The 13249-nt window shown below is 52.3% G+C and overlaps 1 protein-coding gene across 1 annotated transcript; it reads left to right on the forward strand.

Annotated features, from left to right (window-relative positions):
• The first annotated feature begins 4326 nt into the window (after positions 1–4326).
• On the forward strand, positions 4327–10478 carry RPP25L (ribonuclease P/MRP subunit p25 like). Its single transcript, XM_037902762.2, has 2 exons — positions 4327–4641; positions 9005–10478. Exon 2 carries the CDS (start codon positions 9014–9016, stop codon positions 9569–9571), a length of 558 nt encoding a protein of 185 aa, XP_037758690.1. The 5' UTR covers positions 4327–4641; positions 9005–9013; the 3' UTR covers positions 9572–10478.
• The last annotated feature ends 2771 nt before the right edge of the window (positions 10479–13249 follow it).

The following is a 13249-nucleotide window of genomic DNA, read 5'->3' on the forward strand; positions in this document are numbered from 1 at the left end:
TCAAATCTTGTACACAGACCAGGAAGTTACACAGGCTTTTATACATCCTTTTTCCCAGCATACTTATCCAATAGCAAGCTGCCCCAAGTATCCATATAGCCAGCCAACCCAGTTCCCAGCTAGTTCCCTGGTTCTCTGTGTCATTTGTTAAACTATACATAAAGCTGCTTTATTCAGCATTGTTCTTCCATCTCTGCCTGTGTGGCCTTGCTTAGTTTCAGGCAGTCGGACTCTGCAGCGTATTGTTGCAGAGTCTCAGCATAACTGCTGCGCGTGCCTCCAGGCGGGGGGGCCAAGGACACTTGGGCCTAGTACGCAGAGCTGCTGCGAGTGCCTCCAGGCGGGAGGGGGGGCCAAGGACACCTGGGCCTAGTGCGAGAGGGCTTCATCGACACTCGGGGTCCTCCATCCCCTCGAGATACCTAGTGGCCGTGCCCCAGTGTCCCCAGCTGAGGGATAAGATGACTTGCCCCAATCACACAGCCAGACGTGGCAGAGCCAGATATAAAACCCCAGTCTCTTGACTCCCAGGCCACGGGCCCATCCGGCCTCCCTCCTGCTACCTGGACTGCCGCGCGGGTGCTCAACAGACACGCTCGTCACTTCCTGTCCCAAACTGTCCGGCAGCAGCCCTGGGAGCGGCGCCACCCTGGCCCCCGTTCACCCCAGAGGGGCTGGGGGCCCTTCTGCGTGGCCAGGCAGGAGCAGGGGCTTTTCCAGGGGGACGCCGGTGGGCGGCGGGTTGACCCCTGCCCCAGGACCGGCCAGCTCGGGGGCGCCTGGCCCTGCCTAGGAGCATCCCCGCCGGGTGACGTCACTCACAACCTGTTGTCATAGTAACCACTGATGTCACAGGTTTCAGAGTAACAGCCGTGTTAGTCTGTATTCGCAAAAAGAAAAGGAGGACTTGTGGCACCTTAGAGACTAACCAATTTATTTGAGCATGAGCTTTCGTGAGCCACAGCTCACTTCATCAGATGCATACTGTGGAAATTGCAGAAGACATTATATACACAGACACCATGAAACAATACCTCCTCCCACCCCACTCTCCTGCTGGTAATAGCTTATCTAAAGTGATCATCAAGTTGGGCCATTTCCAGCACAAATCCAGGTTTTCTCACTCTTCGCCCCCTCACAGACAAACTCACTCTCTTGCTGGTAACAGCCCATCCAAAGTGACCACTGTCTTCACAATGTGTATGAAAATCAAGGTGGGCCATTTCCTGCAGAAATCCAGGTTCTCTCACCCCCTCACCCCCCTCCAAAAACCACACACACAAACTCACTCTCCTGCTGGTAATAGCCTATCCAAAGTGACCACTCTCCTTACAACCTGCATGAAAATCAAAGTGGGCCATTTCCAGCACAAATCCAGGTTTTCTCACTCCCCCACCCCCATACACACACAAACTCACTCTCCTGCTGGTAATAGCTCATCCGAAAATACCAAAATTCCAAAATACCTCTGAACAACATACTAATCCACAGAGGCCTCCCGACCAACATTACAAAAAGAAGGATTCTAGGTGGACTCCTCCTGAAGGTCGAAACAGCAGACTGGACTTCTACATAGAGTGCTTCCGTCGACGTGCACGGGCTGAAATTGTGGAAAAGCAGCATCACTTGCCCCATAACCTCAGCCGCGCGGAACACAATGCCATCCACAGCCTCAGAAACAACTCTGACATCATAATCAAAAAGGCTGACAAAGGAGGTGCTGTTGTCATCATGAATAGGTCGGAATATGAACAAGAGGCTGCTCGGCAGCTCTCCAACACCACTTTCTACAAGCCATTACCCTATGATCCCACTGAGAGTTACCAAAAGCAACTACAGCATTTGCTCAAGAAACTTCCTGAAAAAGCACAAGATCAAATCCGCACAGACACACCCCTGGAACCCCGACCTGGGATATTCTATCTACTACCCAAGATCCATAAACCTGGAAATCCTGGGCGCCCCATCATCTCAGGCATTGGCACCCTGACAGCAGGATTGTCTGGCTATGTAGACTCCCTCCTCAGGCCCTACGCTACCAGCACTCCCAGCTACCTTCGAGATACCACTGACTTCCTGAGGAAACTACAATCCATCGGTGATCTTCCTGATAACACCATCCTGGCCACAATGGATGTAGAAGCCCTCTACACCAACATTCCACACAAAGATGGACTACAAGCCGTCAAGAACACTATCCCCGATAATGTCACGACTAACCTGGTGGCTGAACTTTGTGACTTTGTCCTTACCCATAACTATTTTACATTTGGGGACAATGTATACCTTCAGATCAGCGGCACTGCTATGGGTACCCGCATGGCCCCACAGTATGCCAACATTTTTATGGCTGATTTAGAACAACGCTTCCTCAGCTCTCGTCCCCTAACGCCCCTACTCTACTTGCACTATATTGATGACATCTTCATCATCTGGACCCATGGAAAAGAAGCCCTTGAGGAATTCCACCATGATTTCAACAATTTCCATCCCACCGTCAACCTCAGCCTGGTCCAGTCCACACAAGAGATCCACTTCCTGGACACTACAGTGCTAATTAACAATGGTCACATAAACACCACCCTATACCGGAAACCTACTGACCGCTATTCCTACCTACATGCCTCCAGCTTTCACCCTGACCACACCACACGATCCATCGTCTACAGCCAAGCTCTGCGATACAACCGTATTTGCTCCAATCCCTCAGACAGAGACAAACACCTACAAGATCTCTATCAAGCATTCTTACAACTACAGTACCCACCTGCGGAAGTGAAGAAACAGATTAATAGAGCCAGAAGAGTTCCCAGAAGTCACCTACTATAGGACAGGCCTAACAAAGAAAATAACAGAACGCCACTAGCCGTCACCTTCAGCCCCCAACTAAAACCCCTCCAACGCATTATTAAGGATCTACAACCTATCCTGAAGGATGACCCAACACTCTCACAAATCTTGAGAGACAGGCCAGTCCTTGCCTACAGACAACCCCCCAACCTGAAGCGAATACTCACCAACAACCACATACCACACAACAGAACCACTAATCCAGGAACCTATCCTTGCAACAAAGCCCGTTGCCAACTGTGCCCACATATCTATTCAGGGAACACCATCACAGGGCCTAATAATATCAGCCACACTATCAGAGGCTCGTTCACCTGCACATCCACCAATGTGATATATGCCATCATGTGCCAGCAATGCCCCTCTGCCATGTACATTGGTCAAACTGGACAGTCTCTACGTAAAAGAATAAATGGTCACAAATCAGATGTCAAGAATTATAACATTCATAAACCAGTCGGAGAACACTTCAATCTCTCTGGTCACGCAATCAGAGACATGAAGGTCGCTATCTTACAACAAAAAAACTTCAAATCCAGAGTCCAGCGAGAAACTGCTGAATTGGAATTCATTTGCAAGTTGGATACTATTAATTTAGGCTTAAATAGAGACTGGGAGTGGTTAAGTCATTATGCAAGGTAGCCTATTTCCCCTTGTTTTTTCCTCCCCCCCCAGACGTTCTGGTTAAACTTGGATTTATGCTGGAAGTGGCCCACCTTGATTGTCATGCACAGTGTGGGGAGAGTGGTCAGTTTGGATGAGCTATTGCCAGCAGGAGAGTGAGTTTGTGTGTGGGGGGGTGAGAAAACCTGGATTTGTGCTGGAAATCGCCCACCTTGATTATCATGCACATTGTAGGGGGAGTGGTCACTTCGGATGAGCTATTACCAGCAGGAGAGTGAGTTTGTGTGTGTATGGGGTGGGGGAGTGAGAAAACCTGGATTTGTGCTGGAAATGGCCCACTTTGATTTTCATGCAGGTTGTAAGGAAAGTGGTCACTTTGGATAGGCTATTACCAGCAGGAGAGTGAGTTTGTGTGTGTGGTTTTTGGAGGGGGGTGAAGGGGTGAGAGAACCTGGATTTCTGCAGGAAATGGCCCACCTTGATTTTCATACACATTGTGAAGACAGTGGTCACTTTGGATGGGCTATTACCAGCAGGAGAGTGAGTTTGTCTGTGGGGGGGCGGCGGGTGAGAAAACCTGGATTTGTGCTGGAAATGGCCCAACTTGATGATCACTTTAGATAAGCTATTACCAGCAGGAGAGTGGGGTGGGAGGAGGTATTGTTTCATGGTCTCTGTGTGTATGTAATGTCTTCTGCAGTTTCCACAGTACGCATCCGATGAAGTGAGCTGTAGCTCACGAAAGCTCATGCTCAAATAAACTGGTTAGTCTCTAAGGTGCCACAAGTCCTCCTGTTCTTTTTGATGTCACAGGGGTGCCCTGACTGGACACGGCGCGGGACGGCGGGGCTGGCTGCCCTGGCAGGCGGCGGGCACGGACTCCGGCCGGGAACCGAGCGCGGGCCCCGTGACGCGCCAACGGCCGTTGGGGACGAGCGCGTGAGCGACGCAGAGCGCCGGCGACGGCGCCGCGGGGCACAAGGCGCGGGGTGCCCACGTGAGAGGGCGGGGCTAGACTGGCGGCCGTTGGCGCACGCGCCCCCCGCCCCCAACCGTCACTCTGAGCCCCCCTGACGTCGCGCGAGCGACCCGCTCCTGAGCCGGAAACCGCCGCCTGGGGCTCGCGGGGCCGGCGGCGCGTGCGGCCCTTCGCTCCGGCCGGGACCGGTAAGAGCGGCGGGGGCGGGGCCTGCCCGCGTCTCCCTCCCGCACCCACCGGGCCCCGAGCTGCAGACCCGGCCCCTCAGCCTCGGGATGGGGACAGAGCCCCCCCCCTCCCCCCCCCCGCGGCCGGGCCGCTCACAGCCTGCCCCCTCCCCTGTGTCTGCCCCCTCCCCGTCCGTCCAGCCCGACCCCTCCCGCGCCCCCGAGAGGAGACCCCCCCCTTCTCTGAGCCCCTGTTTCCAGCCCTCGGACAGAGACCCCCCACCATCACCCCCGAGCAGGGACCCCCCATATCCACCCTCCCCGAGCCCCCAAGCAGAGACCCCCCCCTCCCCTGTTCCTGACCCCCCGTACCCCCTCGTATCCATCCCCCCCCCCCCGCACCTCTGAGCAGAGACCCCCCGCCCCCACCCTCGTGAGCGGGGCCCCTCCTCCCCCCGCCCCCACCCTCGTGAGCGGGGCCCCTCCTCCCCCCGCATCCACCCCCCCCCCGCCCCCACCCTCGTGAGCGGGGCCCCTCCTCCCCCCGCATCCACCCCCCCCCCGCCCCCACCCTCGTGAGCGGGGCCCCTCCCCCCCCCCGCCATCCACCCCCCCCCCGCATGCACCCTCGTGAGCGGGGCCCCCCCCCCCCCCGCCATCCACCCCCCCCCCGCATGCACCCTCGTGAGCGGGGCCCCTCCCCCCCCCCCGCCATCCACCCCCCCCCCCCGCATGCACCCTCGTGAGCGGGGCCCCTCCTCCCCCCGCCATCCACCCCCCCCCCCGCATGCACCCTCGTGAGCGGGGCCCCTCCTCCCCCCCGCCATCCACCCCCCCCCCCCCGCATGCACCCTCGTGAGCGGGGCCCCTCCTCCCCCCCGCCATTCACTCCCCCCCCCCGCATGCACCCTCGTGAGCGGGGCCCCTCCTCCCCCCCGCCATTCACTCCCCCCCCCCGCATGCACCCTCGTGAGCGGGGCCCCTCCCCCCCCCCGCCATTCACTCCCCCCCCCCCCCCGCATGCACCCTCGTGAGCGGGGCCCCTCCTCCCCCCGCATCCACCCCCCCGCATGCACCCTCGTGAGCGGGGCCCCTCCTCCCCCCCGCCATCCACCCTCGTGAGCGGGGCCCCTCCTCCCCCCGCCATCCACCCCCCCCCCCCCCCGCATGCACCCTCGTGAGCGGGGCCCCTCCTCCCCCCGCCATCCACCCCTCCTCCCCCCCGCATCCACCCTCGTGAGCGGGGCCCCTCCTCCCCCCGCATGCACCCTCGTGAGCGGGGCCCCTCCTCCCCCCCGCCATCCACCCTCGTGAGCGGGGCCCCTCCTCCCCCCCGCCATCCACCCCACCCCCCCCCGCATCCACCCTCGTGAGCGGGGCCCCTCCTCCCCCCGCATCCACCCTCGTGAGCGGGGCCCCTCCTCCCCCCGGCATCCACCCTCGTGAGCGGGGCCCCTCCTCCCCCCCGCCATTCACTCCCCCCCCCCCCCCGGCATCCACCCTCGTGAGCGGGGCCCCTCCTCCCCCCCGCCATCCACCCCCCCCCGGCATCCACCCTCGTGAGCGGGGCCCCTCCTCCCCCCCGCCATCCACCCCCCCCCGGCATCCACCCTCGTGAGCGGGGCCCCTCCTCCCCCCGCCATCCACCCCCCCCCATCCACCCTCGTGAGCGGGGTCCCCCCTCCCCCCGCCATCCACCCTCCGCCGCCATCCACACTCGTAAGCGCCCCCCCCCCCCCCCGCAGCCCTCCTGTATCATTCCCCCAAACCCCATAGTGGAGACTTCTGTATCCATCCATCCCAACTGCCACCCACCCCTGAGCAGAGACCCCCTCCCCCCATATCATCCCCCTGCATCTTTGAGCACAGACCCATTGTATCCATCTATCCCAACCCTCCCACCCCCTGTATCTATTCCCCTGCACCGCTGAGAGGACACCACTCTCCCCCACATAATCTAGCCATCCCAACCCGCACCCCTGAGCAGAGGCCCCCCCCACCCACTGTATCCATCCCAGTCCCCCTGTATGTTTCCCAACCCTCCTCTCAAACCCTAAGCCAAGACCTCTCCCGCCCCTCCCCCTCCCCTTCTTCTCATTAGGGTCATATCTTCCTGCCTCCCCCCCCCCCCCAAAAAAAAACCCTGAGACCTCCCTACTTTCACCCCTCATGTCAGTCAATATCTGTCCCCAGATCTTGTACCATGACTGACTAGAGTCAGCAGGCTCTGATCCTTCCAGCTCATCCAGCCTCCTTCATTAAAATTCCCCTTCCTATGCGCTGTATGTATCATCAGGCTTTGGGTTATTCTGGGGATGGGAATTGTTTGTCTCTGGTATGAAACATCTTCAGGGTTCATGTTATGCTGGTTCCAGCGTCCTTCATGGGGCACAGATGTGGTAAATGTCCCACTGACCTCAAAATAGCAGTCCTTCCTTCCCCTGAGCTCACTTAAATGGCTTCATTCCTGCAGTTCACCAGTGACTCTATTTGTTCAATTTTACCATTTCTCTCTCTACTTGGGATTGCAAAACTAGATCAGTTCGTTTCAGTTTCTGGCTCCCATGTGCTAACCACACAGAAGCAGTGTTTGGATTGCAGATAATGCGTAGTAACGTTTGAATCCAAACTAGCCTGCTATTTATTATTGAATTCTTCAGCGTATCAGATTATTCCTATTAATGTTTTGTGTGACTGTTGTCAACTCTAACTCCTGAATCGTCTCTAAAATCTTTAACTCCAGTACTTAGACTGGAAAATTTCATTTAATCAGGCAAATAACATTTTTAAGTAGAGTTATGTGAAGTGGAGGCATTCGGTATCTTTGGGCCTACTACTCAGTATGCATTCTTCTGTATCAGACGCAGGCAAACATTTTGGCCTGAGGGCCACGTCGGGTTTCCAAAATTGTATGGAGGGCCGGTTAGGGGTGGCTGTGCCTCCCCAAACAGCCAGGCGTGGCCCGGCCCCTGCCCCCTATCCGGCTCCCCTTGCTTCGCACCCCCTGACCGCCCCCAGACCCTCTGCTCCTGACTGCCCCCCGCCGCCCCATCCAACCCCTCCTCTCATTCCTGACTGCCCCCCCCCGCCCCATCCAACCACCCCTTCTCCCTGTCCCCTGACCGCCCCCGACTACCACTGCCACCTCATCCAACCCCCCCCCCTTCCTGATTCTCGCACACCTGGGACCCCTGCCCCCATTCAAGCCCCTGTTCCCCACCCTCTGACCGCCCCGACCCCTATCCACACGACCACATCCGCGCCCCCTGACCACCACCCCAAACTTCCCTGCCCTCTATCCAAACCCCCCTGCCCTGTTACCGTGCTACCTGGAACACTGGTGGCTGGCGGTACTGCAGCCGCGCCGCCCAGAGCACCAGGACAGGCTGCCGTGCCGCCAAGCTGGAGCCAGCCACAGCACCGTGCAGCACAGAGCACCGGGTCAGGCCACGGCTCTGCAGCTGCGCTGCCCGGCAAGAGCTCGCAGCCCTGCTGCCCAGAGCATTGTACCGGCGGCGCAGTGAACTGAGGCTGCGGGGGAGTACCTGGGGGCTAGCCTCTCAGGCCAGGAGCTCAGGGGCCGGGCAGGAGGGACCCGCTGGATCGGATTTGGCCTGTGGGCCATAGTTTGCCCACCTCTGTTCTATAACATGGTAGCTGTAGTGTCTAAAAGTGTCCTGATCATTTCGAGGCAAGTCTAAGCAGCATGAGTAAATAACTTCAGAGCAGAGACTGTCTTTGTGTGTCTGGGCAGTCTCTAGCAGAATGAGATCCCTGGGTGCTGCCACAATACAAGTAGTTAAATATGAGTTAAGATACTGTTTGGATTATTGAGTTCAGCTAGGTACTCTAGAACAGGGGTTCTCAAGCTTTTTCCTTTGGAGCCCCACCCAACATGCTATAAAAACTCCACGGGGGGGGTGCTTTGGGCTTCCAACACTGGAGCAGGGTTGGGAGCCTCGGGGGGCTCAAGGTTTCTGCCCCTTGGGGTGGCTCAGGGTTTAAGCTGCATGGGGCTGGGGGGGGTGGTCAGGGGAGCTTCTGCTCTGGCACCGGTGCTCCAGGCTTCAGCCGCTGGGGCTTGGGGCTCCAAGCAGCCCTGTTCGGTGGACCCCCTGAAACGGCTTGTGGACCCCCATTGTGCCACTGAGCCCCAGTTGAGAACTGCTACTCTAGAACATGCTAGAAGTCAGAATATAGCATCTGGCACAATGGGGTCCCAGTCCATGACGAGGTCTCCTAGGTAGCATGGTAACACAAATGAATAAAGTGTGGATTCTACTTAACTTTTATCAGTCCGATAATGTAGTCCGTAAATTTAGGTATGTTGCCTTTGTGAATCATAATTAGAAGTATTCATTGATACTGTTCTTCTCATTTACAGTGGTATGTGATGGAGAATTATAAGAAATCCAAGATTGTGGAGAAGCCCTCTCCCCTTCCATTCACCAACCTGCCTTCAGATATTATTGAGATGAAAGTGAAGGATGGCAGCAAAATCAGAAATCTTATGGGTTATGCCATCGGCAAGATGGAGTCGGACTCAGTTAGGCAGATTCTTTTCACTGGCTCTGGCAAAGCCATCAGCAAGACTATCACTTGTGTGGAAATCATGAAGCGACGGCTCAAGGGACTCCACCAAATCACCAAAGTGCTCTTCAAACAGACCGAAGAGATCTGGGAGCCCATCGTCCCTGAGGCTGGTCTAGATGCCTTGACAGTGAAGAGAAATATTCCTGCCATATGTGTCTTGCTGAGCAAAGATGCACTAGATTCCCAAGAGCCTGGGTATCAGGCACCAGGCTCTTTTGATGCCTTCTGGATCGAGACGCTCAAAGCAGAGTCCCAGGGACAAATTAAGAGAAAGCAGGGTGGAGGAAGGGGGGCTGGCCACACAGGAAAGCATCCTAGATCTGTTGGGGGACGTGGAGAATCCTACAAAAAGCCTTGAGACAAAGATACATCAGAAGCAATTGTTAATGGCGTCAAGAACAAAAAACCAAGCCACCTAGTGTGGCTCAAGAGCTACCACCAAACACAGAGTGACTGAGCTCCTTGGTAGAGAAGAGCTGAAACCTAGCACAACTGGGAGAGGGACGAGGGCCATGTGAAAACAGATATGGTCATAGCCATGGCAAATACATTCTCATAACGAGTCTGGCATTCTATTTTGATGAGGTTTTTTGTTGAAGACCTCTCTGGTGATACTCTGTGGCTTATGGTTTAAAAATGAGGCAAGGTAGACCAGAATTGCCCAAACTCTGTTTAATGGTAATTTGCCAGGAGTAATGAAGCCAAAACTAATCTGCATTAAATGGAGTAGGTTTCAGTTGCCCTGGATGCGGCTTTGAAGATGTCGCCGTCTGAGTGAGCCATGCGTCTGTATTAGAGATGAAAGGGTAGTGGGCTGTGTTGTAGAACTCTGAGCTTGAGGTTCCTTTTTTGGCTTTCCTAACTAGCTATTGCAATGGCATTTTATTGGACTGGACCTCCTAACAGAGCTTTTGGGCTCAGTTTCCCTTTTTTTAGGTATGTTCTGCTAATCCCTTGAGAGAAACTGGTGATCTGAATAAGGAGCTGGGATCTCAGCTTTGACAGTTACTGCTTGTGTGACCTTTGGGGAGTCACATCCCTTCTATTCCTCATTTTCCTTGCCTGGAGGATGGGGGATGTTGTATGTACGTCACAGGGGTTTTGTGAGGATAGTAATTAGTATAAATCATCTTGACATACGGCTCTGTATACGTGTTCAATACAATTGTTAATAGTGAACACCAAAGCAAAAATTATTTTTCCCTTTACCGTTCCTTTATGATTCTTAAAGCAGGGTTTAAAATAAAGTTCCCTCTTGTGTTTTACATCAGAAATCTTGTCTCCATCCTTTCCTCTTTTTGCCAGAGGCCCAACGTTTAGAGGACTGGACTAGAGGCATCACTCTAGGCTGAAACCTGAGCACACTCAGCTGTGATTGAGGAGGAAAGGGTTAATATGTTGAACTTTTATTCTTCTTAAAGAATTGTAAAACGGTCCAACAGGTTGTTTCCCATTACAAATCATCTTTAAAGCCTCAGAAAGGGTTAACGCTTCTGTTCTCTAAAGGGATTGTGGGGCAGCTTTTTGCAGTTAAGTGTTCTTAAATCTGTTTACGTACTTTTGAAATAGTTCTGAAGCTTCAAAACTTTGCTGAAAGAAGCAGAGGAAATAACTTAGTTTCCTTATTATGCTGTTTCATTTTATGAATATCTGTTTCAGTTAAATATGGGTCAGGAAAAAGATTCTGTAGTTGTAATTCAAAGATTGTTACTTGCAAGAACGAATCTCATCAATTGCTTTCTGGATGATGTCCATAATTTCCACTTTCTCTTCTGTTAAATGCATCTGCAATGAGACACTAACATACTCCCTTCAGAGCTTGCCAGAGCCACTCTTTATCTAAAATAACACTGTTAGGTCAATTGAAGTCAAATGTAAACTTTTGTAAAATCAAGGATTTATATAAGTCAGTATTGAAGTGAAGCATGAGTGTGTCTTATGTCACATTATGTGTGAGACTTTCAGAATCAAGAACAAGGTTTTTTCAATCTGCATGCTCACCAGCACACAAGGTTGACTCACATACTTACCTCTAAAGTTGAGCATGTAAGTGTCTTTTCAATCATATCACAAAAGTCATGTTTCACAACACAAGTTGCATTCACGATCACAAAAACTTTTGCGTAGCTTATTTTTGTCATGACTCACTTGGTGCTCTCATCTCTAATAAATATAAATAATATTTCCTTGAAACACAAACAATCCCGTGAAAAAATTTGTGAGGATTTAAACATTCGCCTGCCAGTGTTGTGTTCCAGTGCTAATATCTGAGAGACAGAGTGAAAGTTTTCAGAGTGGCAGCCATGTTAGTCTGTATTCGCAAAAAGAAAAGGAGTACTTGTGACACCTTAGAGACTAACAAATTTATTTGAGCATAAGCTTTCGTGGGCTACAGCCTACTTCATCGGATGCATGCAGTGGAAAATACAGTAGGACGAATTTATGTACACCGAGAACATGAAACAATGGGTGTTACCATGCATACTGTAACAAGAGTGATCAGTTAAGGTGAGCTATTACCAGCGGGGGAGGGAGCGGAATCTTTTGTAGTAATAATCAAGATGGGCCATTTCCAGCAGTTGACAAGAATGTGTGAGGAACAGAAGGGGGGAAAAATAAACATGGGGAAATAGTTTTACTTTGTGTAATGACCCATCCACTCCCAGTCTTTATTCAAGCCTAATTTAATGGTGTCCAGTTTGCAAATTAATTCCAATTCAGTCTCTCGTTGGAGTCTGTTTTTAAAGTATTTTTTGTTATAAGATTGCGACTTTTAGATCTGTAATCAAATGACCAGAGAGATTATACATAGCGTCAATGGTGAAAAGTGAACCAGATTTGTGAAACTTTTTTTTCAAAAAATTAGGATTGTTGATAGTACGGGAAAGAAAGTTGGTTTTCAGAATGGAGAGGGGTAAATACTGGTGTTCCCCAGGGGTCTGTACTGGGACCAGTCCTGTTCAACACATTCATAAATGATCTGGAAAAAGGGGTAAAAAGTGAGGTGGCAAAATTTGCAGATGATACAAAACTACTCAAGATAGTTAAGTCCGAGGTAGACTGCGAAGAGCTATAAAAGGATCTCTCAAAACTGGATGACTGGGCGACAAAATGGCAGATAAAATTCAATGTAATGCACATGGGAAAACATAATCCCAACTATACATATAAAATGGTGGGGTCTAAATTAGCTGTTACCACTCAAGAAAGAGATCTTGGAGTCGTGGATCGTTCTCTGAAAACATCTACTCAGTGTGCAGCAGCAGGCAAAAAAGCAAACGGAATGTTGGAAATCATTAAGAAAGGGAGAGATAATAAGAAAATATCGTATTGCTGGTATAAAATCCATGGTACGTCCACATCTTGAATACTGCGTGCAGACGTGATTGCCCCATCTCAAAAAAGATACATTGGAATTGGAAAAGGTTCAGAAAGGGTCAACAAAAAGCATTAGGAGTATGAAACAGCTTCTGTATGAGAAGAGATTAATAAGACTGGGACTTTTCAGCTTCGAAAAGAGACAACTAAGGGAGGGATATGATAGAGGTCTATAAAATCATGACTGGCGTGGAGAAAGTAAATAAGGAAGTGTAACTCATAGCACAAGAACTAGGGGTCACAAAATGAAATTAACAGGCAGTAGGTTTAAAACAAACAAAAGGAAGTATTTTTTCACATGACAGTCAATCTGTGGAACTTGCCAGAGGATGTTGTGAAGGCCAAGACTACACCAGGGTTCAAAAAAGAACTAGATAAGTTCATGGAGGATAGGTCCATCGATGGCTATTAGCCAAAATGAGCAGGGATGGTGTCCCTAGCCTGTTTGCCAGAAGCTGGGACTGGACGACAGGATGGCTCACTTGATGATAACCTGTTCTGTTCATTCCCTCTGGGCACCTGGAATTGGCCACTGTCGGAAGACAGGATATTGGGCTAGATGGACCTTTTGGTCTGACCCAGTATAGCTACTCTTATGTTCTTATGTCACTTATGGTTTTTAACCTGGTAACATCATTTTCACCAGCTAAAAATGAAA

This window comes from Chelonia mydas, chromosome 5 (genome assembly GCF_015237465.2).
Source record: "Chelonia mydas isolate rCheMyd1 chromosome 5, rCheMyd1.pri.v2, whole genome shotgun sequence".
Lineage (NCBI taxonomy): Eukaryota > Metazoa > Chordata > Testudines > Cheloniidae > Chelonia > Chelonia mydas.

What these genes read in the sequence shown, in the direction of transcription:
- RPP25L (XM_037902762.2), top strand. Translation starts at nt 9,014, where the DNA reads ATGGAGAATTATAAGAAATCCAAGATTGTGGAGAAGCCCTCTCCCCTT.